Source organism: Macaca mulatta, chromosome 9 (assembly GCF_049350105.2).
Source record: "Macaca mulatta isolate MMU2019108-1 chromosome 9, T2T-MMU8v2.0, whole genome shotgun sequence".
NCBI classification, from domain to species: domain Eukaryota; kingdom Metazoa; phylum Chordata; class Mammalia; order Primates; family Cercopithecidae; genus Macaca; species Macaca mulatta.
The window spans coordinates 24,660,001-24,674,538 of NC_133414.1; the positions used below are offsets into that span (position 1 = coordinate 24,660,001).

The 14,538-nt window shown below is 41.8% G+C and overlaps 1 protein-coding gene across 1 annotated transcript in view; it reads right to left on the reverse strand.

The window, feature by feature from the left end:
• Nucleotides 1-2,523: 2,523 nt before the first annotated feature.
• C9H10orf67 (chromosome 9 C10orf67 homolog) overlaps nt 2,524-14,538 on the reverse strand; it is a 138,015-nt gene continuing 126,000 nt past the window's right edge. The window contains 1 exon segment of the mRNA XM_077945488.1: nt 2,524-4,892. Within this exon segment, the coding sequence (XP_077801614.1) occupies nt 4,810-4,892 (83 nt within the window). The 3' untranslated portion in view covers nt 2,524-4,809.

Genomic DNA, 14,538 nt, shown 5'->3' on the forward strand with positions numbered 1-14,538 from the left:
AGGTTTCTTAGGAGGAGGCCCGGGACAACTACGCCCCGCGGCCGGGCGGGAAGCCCTCGGGCGGCCGCCTGCAGAGGGCCCCGTGACCCGGGGCGCAGGTTGTGGCGAGCTGGTTTTTGCCTCCGGGCTGAGGCGCCAGCGCTAGCAGCGACAGTGGCGGGGGGCGCAAGTTTCTACCCAGTCCCCACTTTCAGATCTCTGGGGGTCTGCCCTTGCTTCTCGGGGAGTCTTGGCCCTTGACTGATCCCCGCAGCTTAATGCCAATCCCATCCCTAGCTGGCCGGCACCTGTTCCAAACAACCTGTTGCGCTGACATCGCTTTGGAGAGGCGCCGGCGCTTTACTCGTGGAGGCGGGTTGTGTGGCGGCCCCAAGCCTTCAGGAAATAGTTTAGGGTTCCCTACTGGTGAGCTGCGCCCCCTCCCGCTTCCTGTGGCATGTGGGGTGTTTCACCTCTGCCTGTGTCCCAGGAACCCAAGGCGTCCTGGGCACCTCTGCACCTCGCCCACTCTAGGGACTTCTCATGTAGAGCTCCGCAGTTTGGGTGGATTAGACAAAGATGAGGATTAGAGACACACCGCCAGTTAATTAAATGCGCTCTTCTCCTCTCCTCGCCCCCTCCCCCCAACCCGCAGCCAGATAGGACTCTTTGGTTCCCTACCCCCACTCCCAGGCCCTATGTAAGTACGGATGGAGATAGCTAGTTACATTGGCCCTCCTGTCTTAGAGGTACTGGCACCTTGGGGCATTCTCGCTCTTAAAGATACTTATTCTGAATTATTTCTAGTTTTACAATTTCTCTTCAGCGACTGCACCGAGTACCAGCTGCGAGGTTGAACAAACACCAGTTGAGTACTCCCTGGCGGACCTCTCTGGGAAGAGCCCGCACCCTCCTAGCTCCTTTCTAGGAGGATCCCTTCTAGCTGCTTTCCTGTTTGAGTCGCTGGACGTCTCCCAAACAGCTAGTTAGTCGCCTATCTCTGGAGTGCAAGCGTTTGGAAGTGGATTTAGGGTGAGTCTAGCTAGGGGATGTTTCTAGAAGAAGTTTGATAAAACCTAGTTTGGCAAGCGTTGGCATTCGGATTGTAAAAATACAGACGTGCATTGGCATTGGGCAACTCAAAAAAATTGTATCTCCTGGCGCTTGTCAGTGACATGATAATTACAAATTTTAAAACAAGCCACTTCTACGCGAAGGACGCCTGGCTGCAACCCCACACCTCACACCGGTGCATATAATATTAGGGTTCAACAGCTGGCATGTGTGGCAATAGCAGATGTGTGACACCTCGAAGCGATTATCTGGAAGTTTTTCCATACTTCTGAAAACACACTTGACGCCTCATTTCTTTGATGGCCGCTCAATAGACACCGGGAGATGGTAGCTGGGCCACCCCTCCCAAGAGTTCTTCTTGCGTGCAGCGCTTTCATCCAGGGCTTGAATTGTGTTGTCAAAGTTTAGCAGACAAGAGGAGGGGGCATGAGAACGGGAGGGTGTCTTGAAAAGTCTTGGAAATCGGTGTATTTTGCAGGTGTAGAAGTGCCTAATAACCATGGCTAGTGCGCGCTCCCCAATGGCGAGGGTATGACAGGGACAGCTGGCTCAGTTTTCAGTGTGAAAACACCCCCTCGGTGGACCAAACACAACGACACTGACCTTTCTTCGGGGGGAACCAGGGATGTGCCTTTGACTGAATTAGCCATAAAGACGTCTTGCTATGACTTTTGTTCCCCACGAAAGCAAAGAAATATTGCGTTTAATATGAGAAGTACTGTTCACAGCTTTTCCGTGCCCCTTAAGAAATATTACAGTGCTGATTTACTGGCCTTCTACCGAGTTGGCCCCAAGGGCGGCTGGGGGTGGTGGGGTGGGGACGCTGCAGTGAGGACAGAGGAGGAGGCGGAGTCAGAGAGCTAAAGTGCCTGTTGCCTGTTTCCAAAGTTCTCTCTTTGCAACAGCAAATTTATCAATCTTTTCATCTGACAATACTTTGAAATATATCATTGTCATCTAGAGTTGTTTGATAGATTATCTGCAGGCACACAGCCTTTTTCAAGGTCAAGTTGAAGATTCTTGTTTGCTGTTTAACTGGGTTGTTTCAAAACTCAGAACAATGCCTGCCTGTTAAATTTTCACTTGTTCTCATGGGGCATTCGAAAGCAAGTTTTCCTATTGACCGGATCTCTGGACATTTCATCCTCTTGAGCTAAATTCAGCAAACAAGGCTTAGGAATGAAATCAACAGAAGAATAAATGAGATTTAATCTTAGCATTTGCAAATGCTAGAGACATTAAGTGGTCTTTCATATCTACTCAAAGTGTGTACTAATTTTTGTCTGCATGTTGCAGGCTGGTTATGGCCAAACACATCTCAACTTTGACTTTATTGCAGTGGGAAGCAGCGAATACACTCCCCTAAAGCTGAAAGGCAAAGAAATTGTGGCCACTCTTGTTTTTGCCAATGCATAACCTGTTGTTCTAAAGGCATTTTAAAATAAAGTCAGCTGCTTCTAAGTCATTATGTTTTATAGACATATTTATTTCTATTTTTTAGTGGAAAGACTGGCTTCACAGTTTTCTCTATATCTGCGATGATTGATTTTTTTTATTCAACTAACTTTTATTTACCTTGCAATAATGTTCTGGACCAATGTGATAAATTACAGATATGCAAATTTCTTTCAATGGTGTTGTAAGTGTGTCTAGCTGGAGCTGAATAACTCCTTGCAAGTCAGTCTGTGCGCGCTCAGGACCCCAGGGAGCTGATCAAAGCACCCATTCTCTTTCATCCCCAGTATTCTCCTCCAAACTATTTCGATACAATATGTTTCCATGATGCACTTAATGTGCTAGGGACATAGAACTCATTACAACCTAGCTAGTTCTGCGGACCTCTTTGTTCCGCGGCAGAAAGTCAAAGAAAAAAGGAAAAGCGCTGCCAGTTGCCAGCTTTCTGAAATGCTAAAGCATGCGTCATTTTTCACCAGGTCTCGTCTTGATATCCTCAAAAGACAAACTATGAAACCGGCCTCAGCCCTTTCTGGCATTAATTACACTGCTGTCCAGCCGATCTGTTTTTCCTATTATATGCATTTCTCAGCAGGGATTTTTTTTTTTTTTTTTTGCAAGACTAATGCAGCTGCAAGTTAAACTATGAATGCATTTTCATTACTATGGGAAAAAAATAAGTAAAAAGGATGCAAAACATACAGCAAAACTTTTGAAGGGCTTCTGATGGACAACAGATATAGGGCAGGACCTGGGTGATCTGCAATTTCTCCCAACCTGAAATTGGCTGAGCGCCTCAGAAATTTCCAATACTTCCAGGGTTCTGTGGAGACCTTTATTGTGCCATTTGAAACTTTGCTTTGGTACCCAGATAAATCTTGAAGGTTCAAGTTTCTATTAAAGTGCTGAAATGAAGCAGTTTGATATTGCACCCAACCAGGAGGCTGCTTTCAAGGAATTTCTGTCCAGGACGATGGCACAGAGGATACAAATTTTATTTCATTTCCTCTGTTTCTTGTAGGGTTGATTGGTTGGTGGAAATGGCTGGCAGCCAGTTCTGGGAAAGATTCCAGACCTGACTCCGATTAACCCTCTCTGGTGAAACTCTGCTGGAAACCAACTCACCAGCAATTGCCATTAATCTACTTACTAATTAAGCCAATTCATTTCTAAAGGAGAAAAATTCCTTTCTTTAGCCAAACTGATGGGAGGAAATTTGAAAGAAGCGCCAAACTGTGTAACTGTAATTCAGCCAAGGACTGCTAAAACAAGGTGTTGATATATAGCAGCAGATTTAAAACAAGTTTCTAGGGCAACACTCCTTTGGAGACAGCGGCATATAGTGCATAGTAGATGAAGCTCGAACAATGCTCCACAGCGCTGTACCATCCCATATACTTGCGTTGAAAATAACATGTCTCTCTCCAATTAAATCGTGTTCCTTTTACGCACAAATAAATCGCCTCTGCAGCTTTCTTTTGAACTAAAGTATATCAGCTTTATGTGACAACTACCATAAATATATTTCTTGAGACTTAATAAATAACTTTAGAATTCTGTAATCCAGAGCCTACAATTCAGATACAGGCTCTTAACAAGGCCTTACTTGTAGTTAGGGGAATAGAAAGAACCAAGTTGGACATTACGCATGGAAGAAAAGTAAACCCACCTTTTGGTAAACGGTGTCTGGCATTCCAGCAGATCTTGGTTTGCATCCTTACCAGGAAGCAAAACTCCAAAGAGTTTCCCTACTTATTAAAGAATTTCTGACAGTCTTTAAGATGCAGCTAGGTGCCCTGTGCCGACGTAAGATAAGAATGAATCTTCCTTGAGGAAATGTACGATCTCCCTCTAGTCTTTATGACCCACCTTCATGGGGACTAGTTATTGGGCGAGGAGACAGCAAATTAGGTTGATGTGTTTGGTATAGAAAGACTGTATGAATTAGAGAGGGAGTCAAACTTTTTAATTAAAGTCCGTTCCTTCCCACTCTTAGACGCCTGGGCTCTTCTGAGTCCCGGGAGCACCTGAATGGATGTGGTCGCCCCGCAGGGTCGATGCGCCCTGCTCACCCAGCACCAGTCAGCGCTTTCCTTAAAGGCGTGGAAAGGAGGGCGCATAAGGCACGCATTGAGGTCTATTCCAGCACAGTGTTGGTTAATGTACATAATCCGGAGAGATTAAACAATTAGTTTAGAAAATCCTTGGAGATAGTATCCTTTGAGAGGGAGGCACCTTACACCAGGATGGTGAGGCCACTCTTTCTGTGGCCCCGTCTGTGCAGCCCAGGCTTCTGCTCAGTTAATCAACAGTCTCCGTGGGGCTGCTCTGGCGCATGGGTGCTTCCTCCAAGGACTCTTCTTTTGGGGATTCTGACAACTTCCCTAAATGTGAAGAAAGGTGGACAGACATAAACTTTGTTTTACTTACCATACACAAACCACTCCCCACTCTTCCCCCATAGCATTTTGCATCATCTTTTTAGTGGGTGCTCCCAGCCCTGGCCCTAGCTGGGAGCCTCTTCAGGAACCTGGAAGAGAGGTGGTGAAGGAGGTAGGGCAGGCAGGCAGATTATCCTTGGCCTTCTAGACAGCGTGTGCCAACCAGGCTTTGCTCTGAGACAGTCTGGAGCTCTCCAGCAGCCCCAGACTGCAGGAATGGTCTTAGCTGCCCCTGATAAAGGCCGGTACTCAACATTCTACTGAAGCCATTGTAACAGAATAAAAAAAAGTGGGAAGAGTTGTCTGTGTTTGGACCCAGGGATTTGATTTTTCCAAGATTGAAATTTCCATTTGCTTTGCAATCTTTCTTCCATGTGAAATAGAAAATTATGAATGAGAAGGAAAGAAAACCACATTGGCCCTGGGCTCTGAAACTGGGGAATGGGAAGATGTCCCCACCCCCAACCTCAACGGTTTGGGCTCTCTGCCCTGTGGGGAGGAACATTTACCTGGTGCGTAAATTGTGAGGAAAGCGTTGGGGGTCTGAGACAGGAAAGCCACAACATGGGATGTGATGTTCCAGCTTTGAAGGGGAACAAAGGCCCTGGGCTAATCCCACTGAAAGCCGGGAGCGTGGAGAAGGCAACAAAGCATTGCAGCCTGCGGTCACCGGTAGGTGTCAATGTGGACACTTACAGCCAGGCAATGGGAGAGGGGAACACAGAGGAGCCAGGCTGTCATTCCAAGGCTTAACATGAACAAAGATAAAAACGTGACAACCTCGGATTTCAATGGTTGGGAGGTTCAAAGTGGAGTGCTCCAGAGCCTATCTGGGTCAAGTCTTTTCTGCAGAAGGGCCTTTCTTTTTCTAGTCGAGTACCAACCAGGAAAGCCCCAAGGGCCATTTCCCAAGGTAACTTTTCTTACTCAAAGCTTTCTTTAAAGTAATGTCCAATACTACGCACTGCCATAAAGATACGGAGCTTGTGAGATGCCTGGAAATAGCAAAAAGGGCATTGTTTTCTGCACCCCAGAAACTCCAGGAGGCTTCATTCAGTCCTTACGAACTTGAACAGGCTACCTAAACTTTCTGGATAAGCTTCGTGTATTCTTTTGCACATTTAACGAAAAGAAATGAAATTCCCTTTTATAAAACTATGCATACATGTAGATAAGTCAACGGGTTCCATAATTTAGAAAAGTACTCATCTTACAAAGAAGTTCTGGTAGTACAATGTTGAAGGAATAGTGGAAACTTGCTAGAGTTAAATATACTGGAGATTTTAGTCTATTAGAAATCAGCAGACAAGGAATTTACCAACAAATAAATCTCCTGAACAATCTGGGAAAGATAATTAAGAATCTTCTACTAATACAACTCATTAACAAAGATTATCTTAGAAAATCAATAAATGGACATGATAAATTATGTTTATATGAATAACTCAGAAACATTGCTTTTTTAAAAATTCTATCACTAAAACCAAAATACAAGTTAAAAAAATCATAACGTAATAAAATTCTGATTTGCTTTAGTTGAAGTAAGTCTCCTAAATAATAAAAAAAAGGATGTAAATATCCTTAAAAGACTAATGACATTTCACAGGTAATGCAATTTAGAAAGAAACACTTCCATGTTTTCTTTTCCAACAATGTGCATTTTTGTAAACTGCTATAAATTGCAATTCAAAAGCACTGATCTCGCCATCCCCAATCATTTTTTATACTGATCAAATGAATGCAGATACTCCCATTTGGGAGGGGCGACATGACATTTCACTTGGCAGTTCTAAACAGGTCACAGACCTTTCACAGACCCTAAGGCAGTGGGAGGGAGCTCTTTACTAAACCGTGTAACCAAATCAAACCAATGGTTACCCCTTTTCAAAACCAATGGAATGGTTTGCACAATGCTATTCACATAGCAGTACAGAAACTGAAAGGATGGTCATCCAATGGAAATTTCTTTCCTTTTGTTTAAATTTGCAGAGCTCAAAAAGTAATACTTGAGGGTAAACAATTACATGTGCTATGATAAAAATAATAAACAATACACATGCATTTTTGTTGGCACCACAGGGCTCAGCTGTAACTGTCCATTTGTATGTATATATATGCACATGTATGTATGTATATGCATGTGTATTTATTGAAGATGTTGCTTTGTTTGAAACCTTCAGCACAAAGACACAACAATGCTGCCCTGGAGATGACCTATTGCTTTCAAGTTGCTTGAACACATCAGAATTTCCATTGTTAGGGTTGATTAATTGAAACTGATAAGTTACCATGAATAAAGATTGTTTTTCTGTTTAATGTGGTGGGCTTGATTTGGTAAATGCCTCATTCATGTAGCTTTGCAGTGCAGCATATGGGTAAAAGTCATTCAGTATCACAAACATATACAATTTATTATGCTTGTATGGGCACAGCCAAAGCCCTTTCTATTTTAATGACAAAGTTTCAATGAAAAATTCCATTTAAAGAGTCACTAGTTACATGAAGTGTGATTTTGTAATTTATTCTTTGAGTTTCCAGCTCTGACTTTCTGTGGATAATTTAAAATATATAATATTTTAATATAGTTTTAAAAAGGTATATATCTCCAAGTTATGCCCCAGCATTAGTCATTGGAAAAAAAGCAGAATCTACCTTAAATGTTAGCAGACACACATGAAGAGAAAGCACTGTCATCTGATGCCACCTCTGTGCCACACACTTGATAAAGTTACTATAAATGTTTCATTGTGAGGTCACCAATTATAGCTCACACTGCCCAGTTTACAAGGAAATGCAAAGGGGCTTGTTTGGTGAATAACATGCCAACTTCTTAAAGGCTTTTTTTTTTGTCTTAATGAATGAAGTCAGAAGACAACATTTTGAAAATAATTTAGGGACTATCACATGAAAAATTCCAGTGGACTTATTAATGTTTTTCACCATTTAATTACTGTGAACTTCCTTTACTGGAAAGCTGATGTCACTTTGAAAAGTGTTAACTACATTAAAAGCAGTCACGAATATTTACCAATAAAGGGAAGGTTGGTAATTTTTGTAATGATGCTGTACAAAAACTTTTATTTTTTTGCCTTTTTCATTTAGGTTGCTCAGGTAGTAATGAAAAATATGAAAGACATGCTAATGAACAAATGAATAGACTGTACTAAACTATCAAAGAGATAGTTACCGTATTCAGCCTTTAATGTCTCATCAAATAAATTCTCTGGTCATTCATGTCCATGAAACAGTTCAAGTTCATCCAACATTTCTCAATTAAATTAGATGGGTGATTTCAGTTCAGCCCTTCTGGAGAGTAATAAACCACATCGGTCACAGTTGACCACAGCTAGCATGTGTTTAATAAAGGGTTGGATGTCCATTGGAAAGCTAATCAGTACACCGGCACTTGTAAAATTCCCTCCTGCATTTTGAAGTGATAATCTGTATCTAATTTTTAAAGAAAAATTTACTTTCCTTTCACTCTTCTGAGGCCAATTTCTTTTCTGGACCTGAATAGAGATCACTGGTGAAACGGGACCAAATAGCTTTGGTATGTGTACAACAAAAACCCACCTCTTTGTAGAACATAACAAATTATGCAATGTTCACAGATGCGCTTCACATTGTGCCTTTTGTGAGAAAATGAAGGCCCAAGTCTATTCCCCACCCCCCTCTTTATGAAAGACCGGGCTGCCAATGCAATCTGTTCTAATCCTAGAGAAAAATAAACACTCTTAATATGGAAGCTTTAGGTAGTTGTCTCTAACAGGATTTTCATTTGAACGTTTGGTCTGTGCAATTTTTGCACATATGAATTTGAAGTTACAAGCAGCTATTTTTTCTTATGAACAGGTGAACAACTTGGAGCCTAAGGATTGAAATGTTAACTGCTCCTGTAACTCACCTGTAACACACCTTGACATCTGCATATTTAGTGGAAATGCTGTTATCACACAGTTTCATGCTTGAATTTATCGGTTCCCAAAGAAATGCATTAGCATTTCAGTCATGGTTTTAAAAACATACACACTGAAAATATTTAAAATATTGTTTCTGTATCTTGGTTTCTGATTATTCTTATGGGAAAAGTGGTTATTAATATATAATTCTGAATAGCAAGGTAGCGATTTCTGCAGAAATGGTGAAGAATGCAGACAGACCTCCTGAGGCCCACCTTACCTCATGGGACTTCCACAAATCCTGGTCTGACTTTTACAGAATGTGCTAGTCATTGAGTGACTGTCTTAGAACATAAATTCCAGGCACTGAGAAAAATCTCTATATCCTCAGTGCCTCGCCTAGGGTTTGCTTAGGTATTCATAAAGACTGTGGAATGAATGAGTGAATGGATTAACAAACAGAAGGTAAAACCTAGAAGGCTAAGTAATGTGTTCCACTTATTATTCACAGCCTTTGCAGTTCCCTCACACATTGACTCTGGTCTTGGCCCTGTGACTTGCTTTGGCTAATGGGACAAGAGCAAATGTGACCCCAGCAGAGACCTGAACAATCTTTGTGCATTGGAGCCTGCTCTCTTGCTGTTCTGGAGAACTCTGAGACCATCATGAAAGCAAGCCTGACTTAGCTTACTTGATAATGAGAGACATGAGGTCTGGTTACCCCTGTCACCCCAGCAGACAGCCAGCACATCAATGACCAGCTGAACATAGAAGCTCAGCGAGACCAGGCAGAAGACCCACCACCTAGACGAAGGCATGTGTGCAGGAACATGTCCTTGGGACAGCATGAAACAGCAGGGAACTGCAAGTCATTTGTGACCACCAGGTTAGAAAGCTCCCATAAGGGAGAGGCAGGGGTTATGAATGGTCTTGTAGGCAAAACTGAAGAACTTGATTTTATCTTGAAAGCCACAGAGATCTGCTGAAGGATTCAGCAGGAAATAACAGTGTGAAAAAGTGAAGCGAAATATAAAATCCTTAGCAACCTCAACATTGAAGACACAGAGCTGGGGCAAAATTGATCAACCAGGATAGACTGAGAAGGGCACTCTGAATTGGAGGAGGAGAACCAGGACAGGTTGATGTCTTGGAAGTCAAGAGGAGAGTGTTTTGAGAATTAAGGTGAAGGATACAACGTTTCAGTTATGTGAGATGAATAAATTCTGAAGATCTAATGTACAGCAGAGTAACTATAGTTAACAATACTGTATTGTATACTTGAAATTCGCTAAGAGGGTAGGTAGCTCTTAAGTGTTCTCATCATAAAAGGAGGAGGAGGGAGAAGGATGAAGGAAAAAGAAAGGGAGAGGAAGAAAATGGTGAAATTATAAATATGCCAGTTAGCTTGACTGTGGTGATCATTTCACTTAAGTATATATAATTTTTATTTGTCAATTATATCTCAATAGAGCTATTCACAAAAAATTTAAGGGGCCAGGCACAGTGGCTCACGCCTGTAATCCCAGCACTTTGGGAGGCCGAGGCATGTGGATTGCTTGAGCTCAGGAGCTCGAGACCAGCCTGGGCAACATGGCGAAACCTTGTCTCTACCAAAAATACAAAAACTTACTGGGCGTGGTGGTGCACACCTGTGGTCCCAGCTACTTGGGAGGCTGCAGTGGGAGGATCACTTTAGCCCAGGAGGTGGAGGTTGCAGTGAGCCGAGATTGCACCACTGCACTCCAGCTTGGGCAATACAGCCAGACGTTGGCAAAAAAAAAAAAAAAATAAATAAATAATTAAGTAATGCTTAGCAGTAACAAAATCCTGGGGTGAGGTCAAGTGAGATGAGGACAAGAAATTGTATTTGCCATTTGACAGATTCTGGTGACCCAGTGGATGGCAGTGCCAGTGGGCAATGAAGCCAGGGGGAAAGTGGAGGAAACTGGAGCCAGAGAAGGGTAGCAAGCAGGCTCTGATTTCCCTCAGGTGGGTTCACATCAAAGGGAAGGGGGGCAGAGGGCAGCTGCTTGCAGAGGAAGCAAAGGAGAGAGGAAGAAAAGGAGGCATGGGCGTGTTTATGGAAGAGAGTACTGGACATGGTGGTGTTCTCCAGGACAAATAGGGATACTGTGAGACCATAACCTAAGTTCATGAAATCAGGAGTCTAAATGAAGTTAACCTCAGACTCAGTTTGTTTTTTTTTTTTCTTTTCGAGGCAAAATCTTGCCCTGTCACATAGGCTGGAATGCTGTGGTGTGATCTCGACTCGCTGTAACCTCTACCGCCTGGGTTCAAGTGATCCTCCCACCTCAGCTTCCCAAGTAGCTGGGACCACAGATGCTTGCCACCACGTTTGGCTAATTTTTGTATTTTTAGTAGAGATGGGGTTTCACCATGTTGGACAGGCTGGTCTTGAACTCCTGGCCTCAAGTGATCCACCCAGCTCGGCCTCCCAAAGTGCTGGGAGGATTACAGGTGTGAGCCACCATGCCAGGCCTCAGACTCAGTTTTATCAAACATATATAGATAACTTGCTAACGGCCAGGAAAGTGGCAGGCACATTTATACACAAGCCTTGTCACATTTGATTCCTTAATGCTAGAACATATGTTGAAGCTTGAAAAGTAGCTTTCTAACTGACCAAGGGAACATATCTCTCTTATGGTGGGCACTGAATGGCAGAACTCCTTACCCTAAGTCTTAATACAAACTGAAAACATACTGCCACTGAACTCATTTGGAATAGTGGGTATCAATTATTTAATGTGATGCCATAGAAGTTATTAAATCGTCACCTTGTATTTGCTTGCTAGAGCTGCCATAACAAAGTAGCACAAACTGGGTGGCTGAAACCAACAGAAATTAATTGTCTCACAGTTCTGGAGGCTAGAAGTTCAAAATCAAGGTGTTCGAAATTTGTAGGGCCATGCCTTCCCCTAAGACTCTGGGTGGAATCCTTCCTTGCCTCCTCCTAGCTTCAGGTCATGGCCACCAATCCTTGTCATTCCTTGACCTGTGGTTGCATCACTCCAGTCTCTGTCTCTGTCATCACATGGTGTCTCCCTGTGAGTCTCTGTCTTCACAGGATGTGTTCCTCTTTGACACTAGTTATATTGAATTGAGTTTACCTGGAAGACCTTGGCTTAACTACATCTGCAGAGACTCTATTTCCAAATAAGATTACATTCATAAGAGCCTGGGGTTAAAGTCTCAACATATTTTTGTGAGGCGGTGTGTGTGTATGGGGGGGATCACAATTCAACAATTCAAAAGCATCGTAACACACGCTTTTCCAGAGAAGGCAACTGACTGCCTAGGTCACAGACAGGATACACAAGGAAAAGACTTCTATGAAGATAAAACTGAGACTTTAAAAGTGTTCTTTAAAAAAATGACTGATACTTAATGTACGCTTTCGATACATGGGATAACAATAACTGTGCAGTTGTTTAAAAAGGTGAAGTGTTCTTACAATATATAAAATAAGGTAGGAATCAAATGAAGGTTCTTTCATCCAGAACAGGAAGAGAACTGATTTGAACCCGTAGGATTTTTTTGGTGGGGGAAGAAGAGAGAACAATGGTATAGTGAATTCATGATTTAGGACTCCATATGGGCCTGATAGATAAAATTTAGAAAGAAAAACAAAAAGACATACTGGCAGAACAAGATAAACATGTCTCTTGTAATGAAATGTGAAGTAATGAGCCAGCCTGTTAGGAATTGAATTGTGTCTCCCCAAAGATGCTGAAGTCCTAACCTCCAGTACCTAAATATAAATGTGAGCTTATTTAGAAATAGGGTCTTTGCAGATGACCAAATTAAGATGAGGTCATTAGGGTGGACCTTAACACAATATGTCTGTGTCCTTATAAAAAGAAGGAATTTGAAAGTAGAGAGGAAGGTAGAGGGAAGGCAATGCGAAGACACAGGGAGAATGTCGTCTACAAGTAAAGGAAACTCAGGGCTACCAGAAGCTAGGAGACAGTCACGGGACAGATTCTTCCTTGCAGTCCTCAGAATAAACCAACCTCACCTTGGTTTCAGACTTCCAGCCTCCAGAACTGTGAGAACATTAATTTCTGTGGTTGAAGCCACCTGGTTTGTGGTAGTTTGTTATGGCAGCCTTAGTGAAGGAATACATAGCCCAAACCACAGGCCTCTTTGTTTCAGCTGCAGAAACCCATCCTGATGGTCAAGAATAAAGCTTGTATTTGGTAACAGAAGCTAAATGTGCTTCATGCTGTGTGGAAGAACAAATTCACTTCTTGAAGGCAGAAGCTTTAATGAAAGAAAGTTGAGAAACAACAAACAACAACAACAACAACAATTTTTAACCTGGGCTATGGCTTTGTAGTAAGCTATGAGTCTGGGAAGGTTAGAGGGCACAGACTCACTTCGTGCAGAGGAACTGAGCTAGACCACCTGCTGGCTTGGAGTCTTCAGGACCCTTCATGTCACAGCAAAGTAGGCACTCCCAAACTTATAAGACCTGGCTGTAAACTGGGAGTGAGAGAGGCACAAGAAGCAGTCACAGAACTATATTCAGGAAATATTGCATTGAGAGGGAGAGAGAGACAGATAGACTTGAGCATGCAAACCTAAGTTCCAAAATAAACAGGATAGAACCCTAGGCAAGACAAAAGCAAGATAAGCTGTCAGAACATGAATTCACTCCAGGTAAATTTAAGTTGATGAAACAGTATGACAAAGATTTTAAAACTTACGCTTAGTATGTTCAAAGAGCTCATGTTTAATGATAATTATCATAAAAAGGGAAAAACAAATTATGATACAAGATAGCACAGAGTAAAACAAGAACAGTGGCTTTGAAAAAGAACCAATTAAAACTTTTGGAAATAAAAGAGTCACTAAAATGAAACACTAAAACATGGGATAAACCGGCATAGCTGAAGAGAGAATTTGACAGTTGGAAGGTACTATTGAAGAATTCACTCATATGCACAACCAAGAAAAATTAGAAAATGTAGATTGGAGGCATGGAAAACAGATTGAGAGGTGCTTCTGAAGAAATACAGAAGCATAGAAAATGTACAAGAAATATTTGAAAAGATAGTAGCTGAGAAATTTCTAGAAGTAAAGAAATACACGAATCATCAGATCCAAATTTCATCATGAATATTGACAAAGATAAATACATCATTGAATACATTGAACACCATAAAGAAAGCATTAAATAACTACAAATGATTGGAAACTTGACACCAGACTTCTTATAATCCTAAGAGAGGCTCAATGGTGATGATACAATAAGAAAATGTGGAGGAAAGAATAACTGCCAACCTAGAATTTCAGGTCTTGCTAAATTACCATCAAGAGTGAGGTAAAATTTAAGGCAAACAGAATTTACCATTAACAGGCCCTCACAAAGCAAATTATTGAAGTAATGATACTCCTAAACATACACATATATTAAAACATATGCATATATAAACATACACAATAAAAGAAAAGAAACACAGCTTTCAGCTTTCAAATCAGCATGGGGGAACAATAAAATACAGAAAATGTTATCAACCTAAAAGAAAGCAAGAAAGAATAGAAAGTAAAGCAAAATATCAGAAAATACAAAGACAAGGTAATAAAAATAAGTCCAAATATATCAATAATCACAACTGTAAACAATAAACTCTCCTGTTAAAAAGTAGCTATTATCAAAGAGAACT